Source organism: Megascapheus bottae, chromosome 13, assembly GCF_031878675.1.
Source record: "Megascapheus bottae isolate mThoBot1 chromosome 13, mThoBot2.hap1, whole genome shotgun sequence".
Taxonomy (NCBI): domain Eukaryota; kingdom Metazoa; phylum Chordata; class Mammalia; order Rodentia; family Geomyidae; genus Megascapheus; species Megascapheus bottae.
In genome coordinates, this window is record NC_143521.1 from 53,642,548 (window position 1) to 53,668,027 (window position 25,480).

At 43.2% G+C, this 25,480-nt stretch overlaps 1 protein-coding gene across 4 annotated transcripts in view; it reads right to left on the reverse strand.

The window, feature by feature from the left end:
* Positions 1-21,007, reverse strand: part of Cpeb2 (cytoplasmic polyadenylation element binding protein 2) — a 54,301-nt gene extending 33,294 nt beyond the window's left edge. The window contains exons 1-4 of one of the 4 annotated variants that reach the window (XM_090343816.1): positions 19,019-21,005; positions 16,009-16,290; positions 15,180-15,269; positions 3,799-3,889 (exon numbers count right to left, since the gene is read on the reverse strand). In XM_090343816.1, the coding sequence (XP_090199942.1) occupies positions 3,799-3,889; positions 15,180-15,269; positions 16,009-16,290; positions 19,019-20,782 (2,227 nt within the window). In that variant the 5' untranslated portion in view covers positions 20,783-21,005. Of the gene's footprint in view, positions 1-3,798; positions 3,890-15,179; positions 15,270-16,008; positions 16,291-19,018 lie in introns of all 4 variants that reach the window. The other 3 variants (XM_090343817.1, XM_090343818.1, XM_090343819.1) reach the window with 3 other exon arrangements.
* Positions 21,008-25,480: the final 4,473 nt, after the last annotated feature.

The window sequence follows — 25,480 nt, forward strand, 5'->3', positions numbered from 1 at the left end:
ACTCTGACTAGCTTTGAACCATGATCTATACAGATGGCAGCCCCTGAGCAGCTAGGATTATAGGCCTGAGCCAATGGCACCCAACTCTTCTGTAATTTTATTTTTGGCAACTGTGAAAAATCTTGACTCCAGAACCCACAGGTGAATGAAAAATAGTCCAATCTTTGAAATGCATGTCTCTGTTACAGGAAGTAAGGGCCTTCTAAGAGTTGATGTAAATGCTTTGTATATTCATCACTGGTATTTGGTTTATTCTGTTGAAGGGAAGTATCAAGAGTTTGAACTTTAGCACTTTTTTTTGGCCAGTCCTGGGGCTTGAACTCAGGGCCTGGGCACTGTCCTTGAGCTCTCTCAAGGTTAGTGCTCTACCAATTGAACAACAGCACCACTTCTGACTTTTTCTGTGTATGTGGTATTGAGGAATAGAACCCAGGGCTTTGTGCATGCCAGGTAAACACTCTACCACTAGGCCCCCACTTGGCACTTTAAGACAATAATTTTCTATTTTCTCAGGGGTTAATTTTCCTAAAATAACAGCTTCTTTCTTCAAGAGTCTTAAAAATAGAAGTTTAACAACTAGAATTTAAAAAGCTGATACTAGTTGGGTACTGTTGGCTGGTGCCTGTAATCCTAGCTATCAGGAGACTGGGATTTAAGATCATAGTTTGAAGCCAGCCCAGCCAGGAAGGACCATCAGACTCATCTCCAATTAACCACCAAAACAACACAGTAGAAACAGGGCTGAATATGGAGCTGTGGCTCAAGTGGCAGAGCATAGCAACAAGCAAAAAAGCTCAGGGACAGCACCTGTGTTTAATGAGGCCCACATATATGTATGTACACACATGCATGCAGGCACCTTGACACTTTCTGTCTATTCTAAATAGACTGGTTTTTTCACCTTCACTAGTTTATCTTTTACTTTAGAGTGGAATTAGATGGTGAATCCACAGGCATGCCTTTTACTTTGTAATATCTCTTTCCTTTAAAAAATATTTTATTTAGTTGTGATGTATAGAGGGGTTACATAAGTTACATAAGTAAGGTAATAAGTAGAGAGCTGACATGGGTGGTGACTTGGATGCTGCAGAAATGCTGAGGTGTTTTCATTGAGCTGTGTCATTCACTGTATGAAATATCAGCAACTAAGTGGCAAGAAGCTTTAGTAGCTCTGAAGAGAGGCCTATAGGGCAATGGACTGAATCCTTCTGCTAGCGACCTTACAATAACTTTCCAGAATGTAAGTGGGCCACCCGGGAAAGGAATCTTTCAATCTGGCTGGTAGGACAGGAAGGAGGCTCAGTCAATTTCTTTTGACTGTTATCTCATGACAGATCCTTATAACCAGAAATAATCAGCTAATTTGCTCTCTTAATTCTAATATACAGAAACCATATAAGATGTTACATGTACATTGTTTTAAGCTACATGCAGCACTGTTTTAAGCTCATAAAATTTGGTGTACTCGTTTTGCAGTAATAATTAGTATGATCTCTTATTACTAAATTTCAGTTTTCAAATTTTCACCACTAATATGAAGAGAAAAAGAAACCCAGTTTAAAATTTTATCCCTTGCTTGCTTCCCTTTTACATGAGGGCACTAAAATAAAACGAAGAAATTTGTTTAAATAAAAAAAATTGCAAAGAATAAGGCTTGTTTTATTCTGGGGGGAGATATCTTTGTATTAAATAGAAGTAAAGATTTTCTGAAAGAGGTGAGAAGACAGAAGTGTCAGAAAGTGTCAGGAAAGAATGGAGAACAAATGTATGTGTTAACTTAGTTGGCTCCTTCAATTTTCAATCACGTCCTATAAAGATTCTAGTAGGTTTAAATCCCCACCAAAGTGTAGTGACCCAAGGTTGGAAAGGAAGAAAATAAGTAACATGTTACTGCTGGGCTGGGAGTTTGGCCTAGTGGTAGAGTGCTTGCCTAGCATGCACAAAGACCCGGGTTCGATTCCTCAGTACCACATACATAGAAAAAAGCCGGAAGTGGTGCTGAGGCTCAAGTGGTAGAGCTCTAGCCTTGAGAAAGTCCAAGGAGAGTGCTCAGGCCCTGAGCTCAAGCTCAGGACTGGCAAAAAAAAAAAAACAAACATGTTACTGCTGTAGGAAGCACAGGAATTTGTATCAGTAAGAATGAAAGGTGCATCTTAAATGTGCCAGGACTCAAGTAGGAACGTTAAATAGTTACAGGATGGCAGTGTGCAGAAGTAGCAGTCATTTGTTTATGCTATAGAGATGGTTTTTCTTCTTTTCTTACCATAATACATGGGAACATGAGGTTCTCCAGTGAGAAAGAGCAGCGCTTTCACCACGATCTTTCCTAAGGGGTGGTAGGGTAGGCATGTTTTACCCTTCCCAGAGCTAACAAAAATTTAGATTCACTTCATATTAGGAAAAAAGCTCTGATATCATTTTGCTATTTCCACCTTCTTTTCTTAAGGTCCTTTTCTTAAGATAATCTAGGCTAAAAAAAATTCCGAGATTAGAGACTTATTTTCACTAAGTCTTTTAATAGACCACTGGAAAAAATGAAAACTTTTTCATTACCCATTGACAATGCCTTGTACTATAATTTCCAAGAGTTTTCTTTCAAGAGAAAATGGTAAAGCAAAAAGAGGGGAATTTTCTTTCTTCTTTCTCTTCCTTATTTTCAGAAGATCTCACAGTGTCACCCAGGCTATCCCTAAATTTGTGATTATTCTGCCTCAGGCTTCCAAATGCTAGGATCTCAGACGAGCACAAGCACAACAGGCTTAAACAATAGACTGAGATTGCAACTATGGATACAACATTGAAAAAAAAAAGAAAAAACAAAAACAAAAAACAAGACATGCTCATAGAAACTATGAGAGGCCTCAAGCAAGCAAAGAAAAAAATATAAACCACCCCAAACTATGAATTCATTAATTTGTATTCAATTATCATTAGTGTGCCTCAACAATAGCCCCTGAACTCTTCAAGATCATTAATATAAAGGATTAGAAAGAGAAACTTTTCCAAGCAAAATCCAGAAGCAGAATAAATGATTAGGTTCTGGTCAACAGCTTTTAGGTGGGTCATGGGGCTTGAACTCTGAGTCTGGGCACTGTCCCTGAGCACTTCAGCTCAAGGCTAGCACCCTACCGGTGGGCCTGGGTGTTGTCTCTGAGCTCTTCAACTCAAGATTACCACCCTCCCCCTTTAGCCAAGCCCCACTTCCCATTTTCTATAGGTAATTGGAGATAAGAGTCTCCGGTCTTTTTGTGCCCAGGCTGGTTTTGAATCTTGATCCTCAGATCTCAGCCTCCTGAGTAGCTAGGATTAGAGGTGTGAGCCACTGCAACTGGCCTTCTAAGACATTTTTAAGTAGCTTTATTTTATAGAATAAAAATGCAAAAAGTTTACAAAGTAATTCTTGATTCTGATTCAATGAAAAGTTCTGAACCACAATCCATTAGTTATGCTGCTAATTTCCTATACTGAAACAGTATAGGAAATATTTATTATTGTTTTAAGCTGCTAGATTTTAAGATAATTATGCAGAAGCAGACAACTAGTGTCTGCATTCAGGATGGCAGAGCCTGGTAGTTTTTCCATTAATAAAAAAGGTAGTTGGAAATATTATACTAAGAAACATAAAATGATGACATTTTTCATATATACACAGAAGATGTACATATGAAACAAGGACATTAATGAGACCTCTTCACGTACTATCTGTAATTCATTGACACAGATGCTATCTAGTCAGCCCATACAAACTGGGAACATAAGTGGTATATGATAAAAAATTATTTTTTTAAATCTACATACCCTTAAGAGGATCATGCTCTGCTCTCATAATATCAATAAGGGAATTTTCCAAAGAGTGCATATTCAAACTATCATACATTCTACTTCGATCCTAGAAGAGAAGGAAAAGAAATAAGAATATGCAGTTAAAAAATAATGGTTAAAAATACCACCTAAATTTTCTTACATCAAGTAGAACATCTGATTAATATTTTACTAATCAATTTGTATCCCCCCAAATGTCAATAACTATAAAGATCTCAATGACTCACAATGTCTCTTACTGAAGGATAATTTCAATACATTTATCTCTAAAGTATCTTTTAAAAAGAAATTAAATTTCTTTGGTAGTACTAATATAGGACAGTAATTGAATGTAATATTTATCTAAAAAGATTCTGGAATGCTGTGCACACACAAAGAACTTTTAGCTATGTTTTAAAGTTTTTCTAAATACATATATTTCTCTTGGAAAATTAACATCGAAAGGTAATTGCACCACACTTTAAACATCTATCAGATACTTATTTGACTCAGTGATCTGAATTGCATAATGAATGTGTAGAAAGTTTACATGGGAAAAATTAGAAGCATGAGTTACTAATGTCAAAACAAAAATAAAAACCTACAAAATTTGTATTTAAGTACCACTTCGTAAAAAATGCATGAAAAATATCCTTATACACTGAAAATAAAATAATCCTCACTCACTGTCTAACTAACATAATCTCTCCACCCCTGCCCCCCTCCCAAAAAAAGGCCAGGTGGAGGATAAGTGAAAATATTTTCAGTTCATTTATAGAAGAAGAAAATCTTTTGTCAGAGTCTTGTCTGCTGAAAGCTCAGTAGCTTTTATTCTTTACTATTCATGAATTTATGGTGTATTCTGCTCAACACACACACAAACTTTTTGAAAAAGTATACCTGGGAAGCTACCACAGAAAGCTGCTTTTGAGTTTCCTAACATATTTTCGAACTGTCAATGCCCCCCCCACCCATGTGTGCAAATGTACAAATGTATGACATGTGATGGCAGGATGGATCATTTTAAATGCTCACCAAATGATTACTACAGAAGAAAGAAAAGGGTGATCAGAAAAATCCTCACATGTGCTGGGGAGATAAGTCCCCACAAAGAACAAGGTAAACCCCTAAACTGAGTCCATATGCTTCAAAAGAGACCCAAAGTCTCTGTAATACAATAGTATACTCAGTACATACATAATTTTTTTTCTCAAGAAAGGTTTTTGCCTTTTATCATTTTCCAAAGGTAGAATCCATGATCTAGAGAAAAATTCAGACCTGGTTTTTTACAGAATTAAATAATAACACAAGAAACATTTTGAGAATAGACTCACTTATTTACTCTGATATTTAAAACAGGGCTGTAAGCTTTTTAAAGGACTAGAATCAACCTTTTAGATTAAACAAGGTGCTGTCAAGGAATTAAAAATGGTGAAAAGTAATCCTGAATGATAGAATTCTAGAAAGCTGACTTTTATTCCAGCTTTATCACTAGTTAACTACATCAGTGCCTGTACTGATTTTTTAAAATGGAAAAACCCCTGATGAACAGCTGTTACACTTAGAACAATGTTGGTGAGGGGAACACAAACCAACCAATGAGGTTTAACAGTTCTTCCCAAACTTGAGCATGCTTCTGAATTATCTTATCTGACTAACATTGATGGTTGGGACTATCAATAAATAAATTGGTTCAGTAGGTTTAAAGTGATGCTTGAGAATTTATTGTTTTAAGGTGTTCTCAGGTGACACTGATGCCTTCATCCTACAGAACATACTGTTAACACAGTGAGTTTTGTGATCTCTCTAGATTCCAGTTCCATTTTACAGAAATAATCATAAGGAAATAAAGTAAGAACAAATGAAATAAAATAAAATAGACAAGATGGCCTTTTGGAAACAACAACTACTTGGATCTCTTCAAATACTTCTATCTTCTGGACTTTCACTATATATAACTCAAAACTAATTTGTTCATTTTTCCTGTTTTCCTACTAAATTTTTTAGTTAATTAAGCCTATGAATCTTCTAAATATGAACATAGTGAATTCATAAATACTTCCTAAATGATTATATAGTAATCTATATCTCTACTATAAAAAGCTTTGTAAAAAATGCCAGTTGAGTTCTATGAGGAAATCAGTATGGAGACTCCTCAAAAATCTAAAAATAAATCTATCTTATGTCTCAGGCACATCACTTGTGGGATATACCTGAAGAAGAGTAAATCAATATAAAAGACATACACACAAACTATATGTATGTGTGCACACTACAGACTATTATTTAGCATAAAGAAATTTTTTTGCAGAAACATGAATGCAACTCAAGATTTTATGTTAAATAAGTTAAGAGTTCTCAAAAGTTTTTCAGTTTTCAATTTGTGGAAAAAAAGACTTAAAATGATACCAACAATAATGGGATATCAATATAAAATGATATATAGATTGATGAAGATTGGGGTACACACGTACATACATACAGCATAATAAATTTAATAAGTGCTAACTGAAGGGGAAAGGAGAAGAATGGCAATAAGGAAAACTTGAAATAAAACTCCCTCATTCTGGAAAAACCTCCCATGCTCCTGGATTGGAAGAATCAACATTGTGAAAAATGACAATCTTGCCAAGAGCTATCTACAAATTCAACGCAATACCCATCAACATCCCAATGGCATTCTTTAAAGAAATAGAAGAGGCAATCCAAAATTTCATATGGAATAATAAAAGACCCCGTATAGCAAAAACACTTCTTAGCAGAAAGAACAGCGCTGGAGGAATTTCAATTCCAAACTTTAGACTCTATTACAGAGCTATAATTCTCAAAACAGCTTGGTACTGGCACAGGAACAGGCCTGAAGACCAATGGAATAGAACTGAGGACCCAGATATTAAACCACAGACCTATGGCCACCTAATCTTTGACAAGGGAGCCAAAAAAAATAGAATGGAAGAAAGACAGCCTCTTCAACAAGTTGTGCTGGCAGAACTGGTTAAGCACCTGCAGAAAACTAAAGTCGGATCCTTCTTTGTCACCTTGCACTAGAATTAATTCCAAATGGATCAAAAACGTGGAGGTAAAAGCTGACACACTGAAAACTTTACAGGAAGGAATAGGAGATACACTAGGCCTCCTTGGCACAGGTCGAAACTTTCTTAATAAGGACCAAGAATCACAACAAATCAGAGAAAGGCTGGATAAGTGGGACTGCATTAAACTGCAGAGCTTTTGTATGGCAAAGGACATAGCTAGTAAATTAATTAGGAAGCATACAGAGTGGGAGAAGATCTTCACCAACCAAACAACGGACAAAGGCCTCCAAAACTAACCTCCAAAGTAACAACCATCCCATTAAAAAATGGGCCAAAGACTTAAAGAGAGTCTTCTCTGAAGAAGAAACAAAAATGGCCTATAGACACATGAAGAAATGCTCAACATCTCTGGTCATAAAAGAAATGCAAATCAAAACAACTCTAAGATTCCACCTCACTCCAGTTAGAATGGCCAGGATCAGGAAAACGAATAATAACAGATGCTGGAGGGGATGTGGCCAGGAGGGATCACTACTACACTGTTGGTGGGAGTGCAAACTCATTCAACCACTATGGAAAGCAGTGTGGCAGTGCCTCAAAAGGCTAAACATAGAACTCCCCTATGACCCAGCAATCCCACTACTTGGCATTTACCCAACCATCCAGAAACAAGGACATACTAAACCCACTAGCACAACAATGTTCATTGCAGCACTATTCACCATAGCAAAGATATGGAACCAACCTAGATGTCCCTCAGTTGATGAGTGGATCAACAAGTTGTGGTATTTGTACACAATGGAATTCTATGCTGCTGTCAGAAAAAATGACATCGACCCATTTGTTAGGAAATGGAAAGACTTAGAAAAAATCATATTAAGTGAAGTAAGCCAGACTCAAAGGAACTTAGGCTCAATGGTTTCCCTCATTCGTCATAATCAGTAGAAACCTTAGGCTCTACTAGCAGAGATCTGCAATAGAGCAAAATCTTGATACATAAGGCCATATAATGTGAAGCTAATTGAAAGGATATTGAAACAAAAGCCATATAATGAATGATTGTTGTCCTTAATGTACTATGTTGTCTCTCATCTCCTTTGCTGTCCCTTGGTTATCTCATATTGGTATAGTATCTCACTTTGTTATCTGATATATTGAATTTATTTGTATTTGGATATTTGAAATTTGATAGGGAAGGGGGGAAAACCAAGACGGGTGGGGGGTGTGGGGGGGAGGGAAATGGGTACCAAGACATGTGAAAGGGTATCAATGTATGTGAATTAATGCACCTTCTATCTGGCAAATATCATGTAACCCTTTTACTAATTACAATAAAAAAAAACTCCCTCATTCTGCTGGGCCCTATGGCTCACTCCTACAATCCTAGCTACTCAGGAGGCTGAGATCAGAGGATCGAGGTTCAAAGCCAGCCTGGGGACTAAAACCCATGAGACTCTTATCTCCAATTAGCCCTACATGAGGTAGAGGGGTAGGATGGTACCCTTGAGCTGAAGAGCTCAGGGAAAACACCCAGGCCCAGGGGTAAGGTGGTAGCCTTGAGCTGAAAAGCTCAGGGACAGAGCCTAGGCCCAGAGTTCAAGCCTCATGACCAACAAAAAAACAAAAACCAAGCAACCAAAAATAAAAAAAAAACCTCCCTCATCCTATAAGTGTGTGCAAATTAAAAATTTTAGAAAAATAAAAACTAAATTCACAGTTATAAAGGACTCCATACTTCAGCATCAATACAATGTTAACTGACTAAATTGTGACAAGTATCAAACAACAAATATTGCCTTGTTATCAACATCACCTACCTACCCAATGAGAAATAAATTATTATATTCAAAATTCAAAAATGCACTTAAAATAGAATTACAAGGAAGTGTTGCTGTGGCTCAAGTGGTAGAGTGCTAGATCTTCAGCTCAGGGAAAGTGCCTAGGCCCAGAGTTCAAGCCCCACAATTGACCAAAAAAAAAAAAAAAAAAAAAACCAAACAAACCAGAATTACAAAATATAGGCTGTCATGATAAAAATTAATGCTCATAAAATTATTTTTAAAACTTTCATAGGGCTGGGAGTTTAGCCTAGTGGTAAAGTGCTTGCCTAGCACTTATGAAGACCCAGATTCGATTCCTCAGTACCACATACAGGAGATGGTGCTGGGTCTCAAGTGATAGAGCACTAGCTTTAAGAAAGCCCAAGGACAGTGCTCAGGCCCTGAGTTCAGCTCCCAGGGCTTCCAAAAGAAAAAAAAAAAAACTCTCACAAAATATAATGGATCATGCAGGTTCTAGTAGCGCATTCAGTGCTGTATTCTACTTTCTCTAAACCTTTGAGATGATCTATGTTATAGCTTAGAACTCTCTTTTTTGGACTGGTTTAAAACAAATATATATTTCACACACTACATTTTTCTACAAAACAAGTACATGTTTCTTTTGAAATAAGGATATTAGAAAAATTTGTATTCATATAAATTACAGTGGTTTATAAATTAGACATTTTAAAGTAACCATTAGTATATCAATCCTGATTTGTATTAATAAATGCAAAAAATCATAGCAATGTAATTTCCATTTATTACTACATGATTAGTTGATAACTATCAAGACATTTCACAAAAACAAGACCGAGGGTAAGTTTTATACTTATTTTAAAATATGAAGATAATCTGGAAAAGAATCAACCAAATGAACTTTCAGAAAATGGGAGTATAGGAAAGAATGCCAGGACACATTGGCAAAAAAAAAAAAAAGTACAGTATATAGCCTAATAGTCACTTTCTTTAAACCTGGACATTAGCTAACAGCACTTATTAGAATTTCAACAATCTTGAAAGGGTTGAAAAACAGAGAAGAACAAAGTAATCCTCATCTTAACATATGACCTAAAAGGATTATTAATACTAAAAATCAATGATTGGTTATGGAAGTCCATGTATAGTATTAGCTTAGTGTGGTAAAATAACTACACCTTGACAAAGGAGATTTTTGATGGGATATTATGTTTCTTGCTTTGAAATATATAAAATCTTGCTTTATTGCACAAGCAGACAAGTAGAAGCTTCTACTCTTGAAAATGAAGGATTCCTTCAAAGAAGCAGCATTATTATAGAAGCAGTATATCCTTATCCTCACAGTGAGGATAAAGCAGATGCTTGAACTCTTTGGTATAAGCTAAGCTTCGCACAAGGATACTATAGGCCCCTTATACTGTGTTCAACTTGTGTTTTATTCTCTAAGTTTTACTTAAACATATAAAGGCAAAGTTGTGTTAATACCGCCCTCATTTTAAGTACACATTGATTATACATTCCGATCACACGATATTATTGCATAATACAGTCTCAGATGACTTGCTGCTTTATCACAAACAGATTACCGTAAATACTCACATCATTCTCTCTTGTTCAATACAAATCCCTTATTTATCCAACTAGACTCTCACATTTCCAAAGCCAAGAATATTGTTTTTCCTCCACAGATCCAAAATGTACTTAAAACAATAATGCACATGCAATACACCTGCTTAAACTTTCTTTATTCTGAATTTCAATCAGGTATTCTGATAAACTGTATTTAAAAAAATTGGGTCTGCCTGTATGGTGGCTCACAGCTGTAATCCTAGCTCCGAGACTGAGATCGGATGATCAAGGTTCAAAAGCCAGCCTGGGCACAAAAGGACCCGAGACTCTCATCTCCAATTAATCTCTAGAAAATGGCAAGTGAGGCTTGTCTCAAGGGTAGGATGGTAGCCTTGAGCTGAAGCACTCAGGCACAATGCCCAAGCCCAGAGGTAAGGCAGTAGCTTTGATCTGAAGAGCTCAGGGACAGCTCCCAGGTCAAGTTCCAGCCCAATGGCCTACAAAAAAAAAAAAAAAAAAATTGGGGCTGGGGCTGGGAGTGTAGCCTAGTGGTAGGTAGAGTGCTTGCCTAATATGCACAAAGCCCTGGTTCGATTCCTTGGTACCACATGCACAGAAAAAGCCAGAAGTGGTGCTATAGCTCAAGTGGTAGATCGCTAAATATTGAGCAAAATGTGTCCAAGGACAGTGCCCAGGCCCTGTGTTCAAGCCCCAGGACTGGCCAAAAAAAAATTAGGGCCAGGAGTGTGGTCTAGTGGTAGAGTGCTTGCCTAGTATGCAAGAAATTCCTTGGTACCACAAACACAAAAAAAGCCAGAAGTAGCACTGTGGCTCAAGTGGCAGAGAGCTAACCTTCAGCAAAAAAAAAAAAAAAAAAAAAAGGACAGTGCCCAGGCCCTAAGTTTAAGCCCCAGGACTGGCAAAAAAAAAAAAAAAAAAAAAAAATTGAAGGCCATAATCTACCAAATCTATGCTAGTAGCTATAAGGAGTAAATAAAATGGAAGGAGAAAAATTTTCAAGTACAATTAAAGAATCGAAAGTAGGACAGGAAACATATTTAAAAAGCATCTATTACCCAAGATGTATACCAGAGTCCACTTTTTTTTTTTTTTTTTTTTTTTTTGCCTGTCCTGGGCTTGGGCTCAGGGCCTGAGCACTGTCCTTGGACCTTCTCAAGGCTTAGCACTCTACCACTTGAGCCTCAGCACCACTTCCAGCTTTTTTCTATGTATGTGGTACCGAGGAATCGAACCTGGGTATTCATACATGCTAGGCAAGCACTCTACCACTAGGCCAAACTCCCGGCCCCACCAGAGTCCTTTTATTCCCTCCATTTTCTAGTGTGTAAGACTACTTCTCTCCCAATGCTCCTGTTGTCTGAGAAGCAGACTGAAAGAATGCTTTTATTACATGAAACACTGATCTCATCTTGTTACTACATACTGCTTTTCACGTATAGAGAAATCATGAATAAAGATTCCAATATATTATTTTTAAATCTGCAAATATTATTCATTACAACATTATAACAGCTTGGCTGAAGTCTGGTGGATAAATCTGGAGTAAAGAAATTTTGGCCAAGCATGATGACTCATGCGTATAATTCCAGCAGTTGGGAGACAGGCAGAAGGACTGACTGCAAGTTCAAGACCAATCTAGACTATGACTAAGACTGTTTCAAAAAATAAATACAATTTCAATCTAAAATAGGTTCGTATCTTTTTTTTTTCCTTCATATTAGGGCCTGAATTTAGGGCCTTGTTTTCTTGAAACCTTCAGGGTATTTTTGTTTTTCAGATAGAGTCTCAAGCTAACTGCAGTTGAAGCTGGCTTAGAATTACAATATTCTTGTCTCAACCTCTCACATGGGTGGGAGCCCCCAATCCTAGCTTCTAATAATCATTTTAAATTCACAAATGTGTATAAATATTTGTTTTCTAAGTTTGAAACCTGAAGCATTTGTTTTAAAATCTAACTTAAATAATAATCACTAATTTATAAAAGTTTACTTAAAACAAACAAAATCAACTTATAAAAGTAGTTTTATCCTTATGGAAACAAGAAGGATTTTTTTTTTGGGGGGGGGGTCATGAGGCTTGAACTCTGTCTGGGCGCTGTCCCTAAGCAATTCAGCTCAAGGCTACTGCCCTACCCCTGGGCCTGAGTGCTGTCCCCGAGCTCTTCAGCTCAAGGCTACAGCCAAACCCCATTTCCTGTTTTCTTGAGATTAATTAAGAGATAAGAGTGAGTCTCAGGTCCTTTTGTGCCCAGGCTGGCTTTGAACCTTGATCCTCAGATCAAGTAGCTAGGATTACAGGTGTGGTTTTTATTTTTAATATACTATGTAAAGTTATTTCTTTTTTCTTTCATTTTTCCCCCCTATGGTTTATTCCAGTGTCACTGTATTTGATTTTCGTACTCTGTGTATTATTGTACACAAACTTATTTGAATTAGGGAAGGGGGACAACAAAAGAGTGAGACAAAGGGTGAAGCAATTCAACAGCAATACTCACAAGACAATATGATGGAAATGAACTTTTAAACTGGGGGGAACTGGGTGGAGGGGGAAGTAAAAAAAAAATGAGGGAGGGGGATAACAATGTTCTAGAAGAAATGTACTTACCACCTTATGTATGTAATGCTAACCCCTCTGCACATAATCTTTTATAGTAACGATTTTTTTTTTTTGCCAGTCTTGGGCTTGAGCTCAGGGCCTGAGCACTGTGCTTGGACTTTCTCAAGGCTAGAACTCTACCACTTGAGCCTCAGCACCACTTCTGGCTTTTTTCTATATATGTGGTACTGAGGAATCGAACCCGGGTCTTCGTGCATGCTAGGCAAACACTTTACCACTAGGCCAAACTCCCAGCCCCTATAGTAACAATTTTTAATAAATGTTTAAAATTTTTTTGAAGTAGTTTTAGTTACTGAGTTCCTTTATATGTTTTAGGCCTTGACAGAGCTAGGTATAAGAATTATAAATTCAGGTCTCGAATTTGTTATCCTTGAGACCTAACCAGCTTGAGACTAAAAAGGAAGTAAAAAGTTACATATTTTAAAATAATAAACTGTACAAAAAACAATTAAAATATATATGGCAACAAAAGGTGAGAAATAAAAATAATTTTCCAAGATATTTAAGTGATTATGGTTTAATTTTGCTAAACAATAACTACTGAACATTTTAAAATACAAATGCTAATTTGTAGCTGCTCTTGTACTTATAAGAGCTTCAACTTCAAATACTTCAACCTTTTTTGGAAAGATGGAAGGAAACACAGAAGAAATTATGTAGAATGAGAGAGTACTTAAAGGAGATAGTTTGCTTTTAAGGTGAGTAGAAAGACCATACACTACTCACCACTGCCTAAACCAATACCCTTATAACCTTTCCTGCCAAGAATCCAACCCCCTATAGGTTAAAAACAAAGACCAGGGGTGGATCAAAAATGAGACCACTGGCAGCCCAGGCCTTACATGACCTAGTTCAATGTCTGTCTGTTACAGATAAGAAAACTATGACCTAGAGAGATGAAAGGCAATAAACTATGTCCTTCAAAAAAAAATTCTGAGAGTAAGAGGAAGAAGTTTTGATCTCATCTCCTTCCAGATAAGTTTCTATTATTCTTTGTGTTCCATCTCAAATTTAATTTCATCACATCATGCCCATGCCAAGAGGCTGTAATAAATTTCAAGTATGTTAGCAGTTGACTCAAAGTCTATCATTAAGCTCTGAAATCCACTAATGGATTTTAAGTTAAGGGCGAAAAACTTCACAAGACCCCATTTTAACAGAAAAAGTTGGGTGTGGTGGTATGTACCTGTCATCTCAGTTACGGCCTATTGATAGGAAGCATAAACTGGAGGATTACTATCTATTCCTGTCTGAAAGAAAACAAAAGCAACAACAACAAAAAAAGAAAACGTAAGTCCAGATCTCAAAAATAATCAAAACAAATGGGGTAGGAGGTATGATCTAAGTAGTAGAGCATCTACCTAACAAGCATGAAGTTTAAACCCCAGTACCAACAAAAACCAAAATCAAATAGGACTAGAGAAAAAAAAGAGTACTAGTAGGAAGAGATGGAAGGAAACTCAGGTTAAACAAGATGACAAATTACAAATTACTAGAGATAATCACAACTTTTAAGTAAATATCTTGGCAGGACAACTCTGGTAAATAGGTAGGATTTATCTAAAGCCAACTGTAAATGGTTGATTACTGAGGTTAGTGCTAAGCAGTTAGACTAGAAAGCTAGTACCAATGTATTATCTATTAATCTGCCTACAAACATAAAAATCACCTGCCTGAACTAATAAAACCATTCCATGTTAAGGAAGAGCCTTAACGGTGATAATACTTAATACTCGAATTTAAGGAAGAATCTTAATATTGTCCTGCAGATTCAGTCTGCAGGAAGAGAACACTTTATAACCACAAGGGCTTGAAGGTAAATTAAAGGGTGTAAGGGCAACAATGAAATTTAGAATACTGTAACACAAACCTTTTTTTTATACAGGTGAAAAAAATGAAATAAGACAGTCTTTTCAGAAATATATCTCAAGACAAATGCAGGAGACTTCATGACAATTTACTGGACAGTTTTTTAAAACATGAAATGTAAAGCTAGATGTTAATACATAATTTTTACTTAATTAAAATAATCTGAAAAGAGACAAAATATGTTCAGTTTGATGTTTAAAGTCAGGTGCTCTTAGGTATATAATTCCTTTTTCCAAAAAAAAATGAATTATGCTTCAGAAGTATAAAATGACTACAAATCTATTAGATTTGAAAATTACTATTTTATATTGAAGTTTCATTTAAGTGAACTTTAAAAATTGATTTGCTTCAACACCTTCTGACAGATGCTTAAATAGATATAATTAAAAAGTACATGATAAATCCTACTCATAATGTAAATACTACACTGCTAGCCCAAATCCTGGAAAATACACACTGTGCAGCCTACCTGGTCTATTCTGGATGTTCCGGCTGCAGTACACCAACTATCTTGGAGGGAATCTGAGCCCCAAGCTGGCAACTGCAAACTAGATCTCACCTTCAATAGCATAGAAGTTTTCATCAGAAATGAGCAGTTCTCTTTCCCATACCCACCAGAAAAAAAAAAACCAAAAACCCCAAACCAAAGAAACCAAACAATCAAAGTTCTATCTATCTTAAATTGTTTTTCCATCCTCTAATGATTTGGAGGGAGAATATAATCTCATTTGAAACAGCCGTAAGAGAGCTTCAATAAAATACTCAACAAAATACTGACAGGCCTATTCACTGTATCTATGAAAACCATATTTAGAAAAAACAGTCACTGAACCAGTGAAGACAAATTAGATGAAGAAAGCCTTAATATTTACATTGCCATCATCATAGTTGTACTAAGCATTTTAATGTTTAGAAAGCTGATCACAGACAAATCTATGGATAATGTTATAGCACATTTTAGTTTAGCTTACATATTATAGGAAAAACAAAATTTTGGCAATCTATCGGCGATCACCAAGTTTAGGCACTTCTAAGGAGCTGCCAATTGAAAGCTTCCACATGTATTTAAGAAACACAAAAGGGTTTTTCTAAATGTTTTCCATAGTAGGTTTAAATACTCGACATTCTAAACTTACTCTGTATATTATTCTCCTCTTTGGAAATTCAATTACATGCTTAAAAGATGAAATCTTTTGATGCTGGCAATTTCACTATTGTACTATCAAAGCCACTACCACCCAACTTCTTATTTTAAAAGATTAACATTATAAAATCATTTACATACATACCATTCTTACCTGTAAGGGTAAGAGGGTATTACTATTGTTGTCTGTTCTGAACACATTATCTTCAATCCAAGACTTTGGAGTCAGTGATGGAGTAGAGCGTGTGAATTTCGGTGGTGCTATGACATTACCAGAGAATGGTTTCTTCAGCGGAGAGATCTGATTCATAGTCCCTGGAATTCCCATGTTTCCAGTTCTCCGGTGGTCTCTGCCATGCATGGCTCCCCAGGACATGCTTCCGGTGCCCCAGCCACTGCTCTGATGGTTGCTCCAAGGAGATTGTTTCAGAAGAGGCTGGGGAAAACACAGCTATTTAAATGACAGGCTGTGAAGATGTCATTCTTCAAATTCAGATCTAATTTATAATAGGATCATAAAAATGAAATATGCAACCAAGTAACAAAATAGATCTTAAGTAGCTTACAAAAGTCACAGGTTAACTATAGAGATGTAGCTATTAGAAATCACATTTCTTTAATTCTGGGTAAGTTGTTTTCATTCTCTTATCCACTCTAAATATTCAGGATAACTCCCAAAATGTAGTTACTTTTTTTCCCTTCAGAAAAGATAAAGGGAAAAGTTTTAAATTGAAATTAACTGAGGAGCCTTAATTCAACCATACTGGTAATATAAAAGTTTTAATTAACTATCCCTGTTATAGACCTTCATGCTTCTTAAAAGTTGTACTACTCTGAAAACAGATTTTGTGCAAGCCTTATTCAACTTTAAAAATATTTCATTTCAGTTTTGGGAGCATTTCTTTCAAAGCGTTTCTTTGTTTTTTGTTCACAAATAATAATATAATCAGCTGTTAGGTGGGTACCAGTGGCACAGGCCTGTAATCCTAGCTACTCTAGAGGGCGAGATCTGAGGATGGTTGTTCAAAGCTCTATCTCCACTAAACTACCAAAAAGGCAGTAAATGGAGCTGTGGCTCAAGTGGTAGAGCACTAGCCTTTAGTGAAAGGAGGTCAGGGACAGCAAGAGCTCAGGCCCCAGGACCCCCATACTATACACACACACATATACATGCATGTATACACATACATGCATGTATACACATATATGCAATGTACTGGCAGTATTTCTTGGAAATATTCTTAGTGGATCCATCTATGGATAAGTGAATCCTATATATCCATAGGTGGATCCACTGCGAATACTGCGAATACAACCAGAGGCTTTGACAGGACTTCATAATCTTAATAGATATCTTCAAGTTTCCATTAGCTTATACACTTTCAAAAGTAAATTATATTCCTATCTCAAATCTATGGTAAGAAATATCATCAAACAAAATGGAAAATCCATGAATTTACATTATTCCCCCCCGCAATTAGTATCAATTATTAAGAATTCTACTGCTCATAACTAATGATCTATTACTTTTGTGCGAAGATTTATTTGGTCAATGAACGTATGAAACAAGCATTCACTAAAATCAATAAATAACAGTACTCTTAAGCATTCTGTCTTACAAGGATTAAAAAAAACCCCTCTGGTCCATGGTACCTATTTTTAAATCTTTTCAGCACTAATTTATGAGCAGATTCAGTCTCCCTCCACCCACATGGTTCAATAGCATAACTAAATAGCGCATGGACAAATCACTCCACGCATGAGGACCTCACTTGGTTTACTAAATCATTCAGTATTCAAAATTTTCTTGCAATAATCTAAAATTCTATATGCAAGGTGCATGGCATCATACACTACAGGGTAATATCTACCTCTGTACAAAGGGGGCTCGCAGACAAAACACAGATCACGGTATAGGTTTTGCTCACACCCTACAGCGTTAGGAATACGAATTACTGTAAGTTTGTGGCAAGCTTAGTTAAAAAGAGAAGAGCTTGCAACACAAGATTGCTACTCAAGATGATGGAAATCATGGGAAAGAACAATATTATTTCACAATCCCTCTTTGCAGCCCTTATGGATGACATTTTTTTTGAAGGAGAAACCCATTACTGTACAGACGTGCATGCTGTCACCTGTCAAACACTGGTTCTTATGGTTAATTTCGATAGGATTCACTTTTCAAAGGTGTCAACGTGGGTCAACGGAGGGGGGAAAAAAAAGTCTTATGAACCCAGTCAGCACTGATCTGTTTTGATGCAGTCAAATTTTACTCCGTCAGTGCTTAATGACTGATGTGAACTCGGCAGCAAGATCAGGATAATCAATGCTGGGGAGATTTAAAAAACAAACACTACAACACGGTTTCAATGTCCCTCCCAGAGGTCACCCGAAACGGCGCGCCAAGTCCAGGGAGAAGATCGTGGTGCAAGGACGCGGATTGGTGGAAATCCGGCCCGGCGTCCTTCCCTGTCATCGCCCGCCACCGGTCCCCCCGGACGCGTCCCGTCTCCAGGAAGCACGGGGACCCCCGAAACCCGCAAACCATCACCCCCAGACACTCGGAAGCGCAGATCCCAGCAACGGCGCCCCCCCCCACCCTTTCCCAGCGCGCTGACAGCGGCGGGCTCCGCCGGGTGGGGCGGCTCGGACTCGGCTGCAGGTGGAGCTCGACCCGGCGCCGGCGGGGCGCTGGAACCCGGGCGGGGGCTCGGCCGCACCGCGCCGTCCAACTCCGGAGAGGGGACGGCCAGCGGGGCCGACCCCGCTCAGGGCGCGCCCGGGCTCGGGCGATCCCATTGCCCAGCCCGAGTTCGCTTCCCACGGACTCCCGTCCCCGGGTGCGGGCGGCCCCCGGACGCCCCTCCCCGGGTCGGGAACCGCCATCCTCCCCCTCCCCCCAACCCCGACCCCGGCTGGCGACGCGGACCGGGAGCCGCCGCCGCCGCCGCCGCGCCCGCCCGCCGGTCCGCCCGTCCTTCCCCGGTCCGACGCCGCCATTCCGCTTAGCCCCGGCCCCGCCGCCGCCGCCGCCGCCGCCCAGGCGTTCCCGGCGCGAACCCGGGTCCGGAGCCCGCAGCCCTCGGAGATGCCCGCCCGGCCCCGCGCCGCCCCGGCCTCCGCCCCGCGCCGGCCTCTCCCCCCAGCGCGCCGGGCCCCCGCACCTGGTGGTGGTTGTACGAGTTCCGCTGCTGCAGGAAGGCGGCGGCCGCCGCCTGGTGCTGCTGCTGGAGCTGCGGGCTGACGGGCGACCTCCGGCTCTGCGGCGGCTGGGGCGCCGCGGGCGGCGGGGGCTGCGGCTGAGGTAAATTCATGGCGGGCGGCGGGGGTACCGCGGTCGCCGCCGAGAAGGGGCCGCCGAAGCCGCCACCGCTTCCTCCTCCACCTCCTCCTCCTCCGCCGCCGCCGCCAGCCGGCACGCTGAGCCCCGCACAGCCGTGCGGCGACACCGGCGAGAAGCTCGGGAAGAAGGCCGGGTTCATGGACGACGGCAGCCCGGGGTAGAAGCCGTTCTCCGGATCGGGGCTGGGCGGCGGCATGGCGCTCAGCGGGCCGCCGCCGCCACCGCCGCCTCCGCCGCCCGGGCCGCTTCCCGGGGTGGCGGCCGCGGAGCCGGGCGGCGGCGGCGGCGGCGGCGGCGGCGCCGCCACCGACTGCTGGGGCTGGGGCTGGGGCTGGGGCGGCGGCGGTGGCTGGGACGCCGGCGGCGGCTGGGGCTGGGGCGGCGGCGGCGGCGACGCGGTCTGCACCGACCACGGGGTACCGAAGCCGGGCAGCGGCGGCGGCGGCGACGCGGAGCCGCCTCCCCCCGCGCCGCCGGGGGGCCCCCCGCCCCCGCCGCCGCCGCCGCCCGGGTGCGGGAGGTCCGGGCTCTGCAGGCTGCTGAAGGCGCCCGCGCCCAGCGGCCCGCCGGGCAGGAGGTTCCCGGGGCTGCTGAGCAGTGGGTGGTTGGGAGACTCCATGGAGCCCGGCGCGGGGTTCACCGGCGGCGTCGAGGCGGCCAAGCCCGCATCGGGGGACTCGGCGGCGCTACCCTCGCCCGCGGCCGGGATCTTCCGAGGGCTGTCGGCGCCTCCGTGGCGGCGCGGCGGGGCCGCGGGCGGCGAGGGCGGGAGCCGCGGGAGCGGGGGCAGCTCGGCCGGGCGCTGCCGCGGTGGGGCCGAGTCCGGTGACGGGAGGTGCTGCGAGTGCGGGAGTCGGAGCGGTGGCGGCGGCGGGCGCGGGGCGCAGGGCGCCGGCTGGAGCAGCGAGCCGGGCGGCGGCGGCGGCGAGGTGAAGCGGCCGGGGCAGCGGAGCGGCGGCGGCGGCGCCGGCTGCGAGTCCTCCGGAGGGTGGGGACGCTGAGGCGGGCTCGGCTCTTTCCTCTTGTGGCTGCTCAGCCGCTGCTGCTGCTGCTGCTGCTGCTGCTGCTGCTGCTGCTGCCGCCGCCGACTGAAGTCCTGCGGGGAGGAGGCGCGGCCGCCGCGGCGGGCGGGGGCGGGGGCGGAGGGGGGGCGGCGCGGGCTCGGTGTGAAGTCCGGGGAGGGGCGGCGGTGGGTCACACCCGCGACCGGGCTGCCGCCGCCGCCGCCGCCGCCGCCGCCGCCCGGGGGGAGATCGGGATCGCTCGCCGCCCCCGGGAGCGGTCGCACTGCCGGCGGCGTCCGCCCCAACTGCGCCTTAGCCTGCGCGGATCGCCGGTGCGCCGGGAGCGGGGCGGAGGAAGAGGAAGCGGCGGCCGCCGCGGGGACCGACGAGGGGGAGGCGGCCTCCGAGCAGCCGGTGACAGGCAACGGCGCCGGGGAGCGCCGGCCGCAGGGCGTGGCGGAGGGCGGCGGGGCGTAAGGGCGGTACGCGCCTCCGCCGAACCGGGGCCCCGGGCTGCTGCTGCTGCTGCTGCTGCTGCGCAGCGAGGTCGTCTGCAGCACCCCGAACTCCACGTCCCTCATCGACGGGGCTGGCGGCGGCCCCCCCCCCGGCCCGCCCGGGCACCGCCGGGGCCGCGGTGGAAGCTCGGGGTGCGGGGTGGGGGGATGGTGGTCAGGGGGAGGGGGACACTGTGACGGTGCCGGGCCACCGACTTTGGACCCCGCTACTCCTCGCGGCAGGTCACCGCCGCCGCCTCCCGAGACCGGCTCGGGCGCCACCACCGCCGCCGCCGCCACCGCCGCCCCGGCCGCTTAAGAACCCCGGAACGTGCGTCAGCGCCACCTCACAATCGCGCCGTGCCCCCTCCCGCTCCCCCCCCCGCGGCGCGGCCGGGCACGCGCGGGCCCCGCCCACCGCCGCGCCCCTCCGCCCCGCCCCTCATTCATATGCAGCGAGGCCGCGCGCGACGCGTGCGCGCGCTCCCGAGGCGGACGATGGGCCGGCCGGGCGCGCGCGCCTCGGCCAAGGGCCGGTTGGGGCGGGGACGGCGGCTCTTCCTGGGCGCGAGCCTGAGGCTGGGGGCGGGGGGGGGGGGTGCGGTGGGGGGCACCGGCAAGGCAAGGGCGGACGGTTCCTGGGCAACGGCCCCTCCCACGCGGGGGGGGGCGGGGGGCTGGAGCCGCCCCGGGTGACACGCGCTCCCCTTCCCCCGCCACCCGGGCCACCTCCCTGTCACCACGGTCCGGCCCCCAGGTCACATGAGCCTGAGCGAGGCTGACGACGGGCTCCCAGGGCGGTGCCCCGGCGGGGAAACTGAGGCCCTAGAGCTTGACAGGCGGTGGCACCTGCCCGATCGCCGGCCTCGGCCTGGATGGAGACCCGGACCGCCCCCCCCTCCACCCCGCACGGGGCGCCCGGCAGCCGCGGTGGTCCGGTGCGGGCTCCCCACGCCGCACGCGCGGAGGTGCTCGCTGCCGGGTCAAGCGGAGCCGGGCGGCACCGGGTCTGTGTCCCCAGCCTGGTCCCTGCAAGCTGGCCGGGCTCGGCGCTTGCACACCAGGACGCCAGCTCCCATGGGAACGCGGAGCCCGGCTCCAAGCCCTGGGCCTGCGGGGCCCCTCCCGGGCGCGTCCACCCCCCACCCCCCACCACCCAGGGAGGTGTGGACATTTCCGAGGCTTTATTAATGTTCAAGGGAGAAAGAGATCTCACATCAGGGAGAGGAAAAAAAGAGAGAGAGATTCTGACTCAGCACCAGACTTGTCCAGGCTTGCAGAATGGGAGAGGGCGCCTCCCCGAGGTTCTACCCGAGGAGGGTGGTTGAGGGGTCCACGGGAACTGGCCCTTCCTGCAGAGCGGTGTGCATGCCATGTTCCCCGTGGTTAGAAGGAAAGACAAAAACTTAACCAGAGAATCTTAGACATACAGAACAATCCCAGAGCCTAGCGATGGTGGATCCGGACTGGCTTCATTCTGTTTTACAGGCAGTCGTGGATTCAATCATATACATGGGCATGGTCTGGCTGACGTAGACGGGGTGTACACTTGATGGATCCTCATGATTAAATTCGATTCAACGTCTCAGTGCCTTCAGATGGATGTAAATCAAAATAAACAGCACAATAACACTACTGCAGAAGGAAAATGTGCTTCCCGTATAATGGTTTATGTCATATCTTGTCTAATGACTGAGTTTTATAACAGGAAAAAAATAATTTTAAAAATAAAATGGCTCAGAGAAGTTGGTCAGGGAAAGAGAAAGTTGGGTTCCATATAATCTCAAGGTCATTTTTAGGAGAAAAAAAATATAGAACTGGAGTAGTACTTTATTTTAAACAGTCTGTGTCCATTAGCACTAAAATGTGTGTATGCCATATTCTTAAAATATTAATTTACTTTGTAGGGAAACACTAAGCAACCAAGGCAAGTCTTAAGAACAGATGCTTTTTCTAAGTTGTATCTGATTTCATTCAGATCCAACAGCAGATCTTGAAAGATGAAGAAAATAAAACACATAAACCTTAGCTCAGTCATCTTGTTAGTGCCATGGAAGGAAGAGAAAGAGAATACATTTAAAAGCTGCACCTTTTGGCATCCGTGTTTGAACAAAATATCATTTGCTGCTCTGGTGCTGGTTTTGTATTAGAGGCTTTAGGACCCTCTGAGATGAGGTAGTGTTATCATACTTGTTACTACCTAAGGCCAAACCTGATGTGAAGTACAATGAATTCCAAATCCTAACTGCCAGATGATTCCATACTTTTATGTATCATAGTGTTCGGTGTCCCAGTTTTCATAGAGGAGAAAATTACTTTCTGACATCTAAAGCTTTCAAGTTGGCCATCTATACATTCTGTAGAAACATTCTGTAGCATCGAGGTATAACTGATAGGTGCTATTAGTCTCTACTGGATCTTATGTCCAGGTCTTATCTATGTTCTGATCTTTTAAAACCTAAAACTCTTAACTTTACTGACCTTTGATTAAGGGCCCTGACTTTGTTTTTCACAGCCCATTACTCATTTATTCTCACTGTCCTAAGCAAGCATTAAAAAAAACTTTTTGCTACTAACATACATAAGTTAAAAAAAAAACTCGTATTTTTCTGGGCAATTCTTGTTCTCAAGCACATGCAATTGCCTTTTTTTTTTTTTTTTTAAGAAATTCATACTTCAAGGTTACAGAGTGATTTCAAGTCAGAGTTTGCCTTAAGGCTCACAAGTAGATCATGAGCTGAAGTTTACAAGCTGCTGTCCTGGAAGACCATGTCAGACACCCTGTTCTACCTCACACCTCACACACCCTTAGTCTCAGCAGCTGACCTGGCTGCTTGCTTCACTGAGGAAACAGTCACACAAGAACTTCCAGTCTCTGCTACAATGGCTAGCCTGTCCACCACTTTGTCCAATGTCAGACTCTCTACTGACTCTTGATGGTTCCCTTGGTCTATTCAGGAGCTGACTCCACTCGATTTTCTCCTCCCCCTTTTTCTACTCACTTCTGAGTACTCAGATTTATATTTCACCAGTGTCCATGGCTGAAAACAAATCCAAACACCTTGACCTCCCATTGTTAAACGACTTCCCCCTTTCTGCTTGCTCACCAGAACAAGTGCTTATTTAAATCCCCAAGTGAATGTCTCACAGATTCTACAAGTTCCACATGGCCTAAAGTGAACTCTCCCCTTCACTAATACCACTGTGGGAGTCTGTTCTCCTAGTGCCCATTTGACACTTCATTCTACTTGTCAGGCTCCACACTGTGGAGACATCACCCTATCATTCTTGAGTTATACCTGTGCCCCTGGAACATGCTTCTTACCCTACTTGTAAGTGTGCAACCCCTTCTCACCACTCACCACAAGCAACCCAGTACAGCCACTGTTAGCTCTCCAGATTATCATAATTTTCATTTCCTACCTTCTCTTCAGCTCTTCATCTTAACCCTGAACAATCTATTCTCAGCAAAGTAGCCACAATGGTCCTTTTAAAATGGAAGATCATGTCAACGGCGTTTCTTAAATTTTCTTAGAATTAAAGTATTCTTTCTGGGTAGTTCACATCTCTTAATTCCAGCACCTTTGGGGGATGAGGATTAGAGGATGTTAAGGGCAGCCTGGGAAAAAAGAGTTCATAAGACCTGTTTCTAAACTTGTAGCTGGGTGTAGTGGCATAGCTTTGTGGGAGGCAGAGACTGGGAGAACCTCAATTCCAGGCCATGCCTGGGCAGAGCAGTCTGAGAGACTGTCTCAGTAGAAAAGCTGGGCGTGGTGGTATGCACATGTCATCCCAGCCATGACTGGAAGCCAAAGAAAGGCAGAACACAGTCCAGGCAGAAATTGATACCCTCCATCAGAAATACCCCTGTGCAATGAAGAGCTAGTGGTATGGATCAGTGGTAGAATGTCTGCCACCCAAATGCAAAGCGCTGAATTCATAACTCCAGTTCTAATCTCCCCTCCCCTGCCATAAAAACAATGTTTTTAATAAGCTATTCTTTCTGATTGTCTCTACTTCTAGTCCACAGTATATGTTTATTTCTGTAACACAACAAGCTAAGTCAGCCTCAGAGCCTTTGCCCTTGCAATTCCCGCAGTCTTGGAATGTTTGTTTCTATAGTACAGCATATTTTTCAAATTTCTTGAACTTTCTTTTCACTTACTTTAGATCTCTGCTCAAGGTCATTTTCTCAATGATACCTCCTCTGATAGCCATTATATAAAAATTACTTCCCCTTCATGTGTTCTTCATAGGCTGTTTGATTTTCTCTATCTGGCATAGTATTTACTAGAATTATTTATATATTCCCCTTTAGATCATAAGACCCATGAGTGAGGGCAAATTGCTATACCCTCAGGTGTCTAGATCAATGCCTGGCATATGGTAGACATGCAAGAGAATGAACTGCATGGAAGAACTACTAAGAATATATATATATATATATATATATATATATCCATATAGGGAATAACTTTAAATGTACAGTAGTAGGATAAAGTGCATCATTTGTAAGCAGGAGCTTCCCAAGCAATAATCCTAGGACTCATAAGTCAGAGAAGACAATCTAAGCATCAATATGTTAGTGTGCAAGGACAAAAAGAGAAAATATCCCAGAATTTTAACACTGGAGAAGAAACAAATCTGACCTCCAATTCCTGAACTCAGGAATCTACATAGAGTACTTTGGGCTCCAGGAACAAGGACAGTGACAAAAGTGCTTAAGAGAAGTGTTTGTCACAGAAGCTTGAGCAAAGAAGGGAATCAAGATTGTAGCTCATA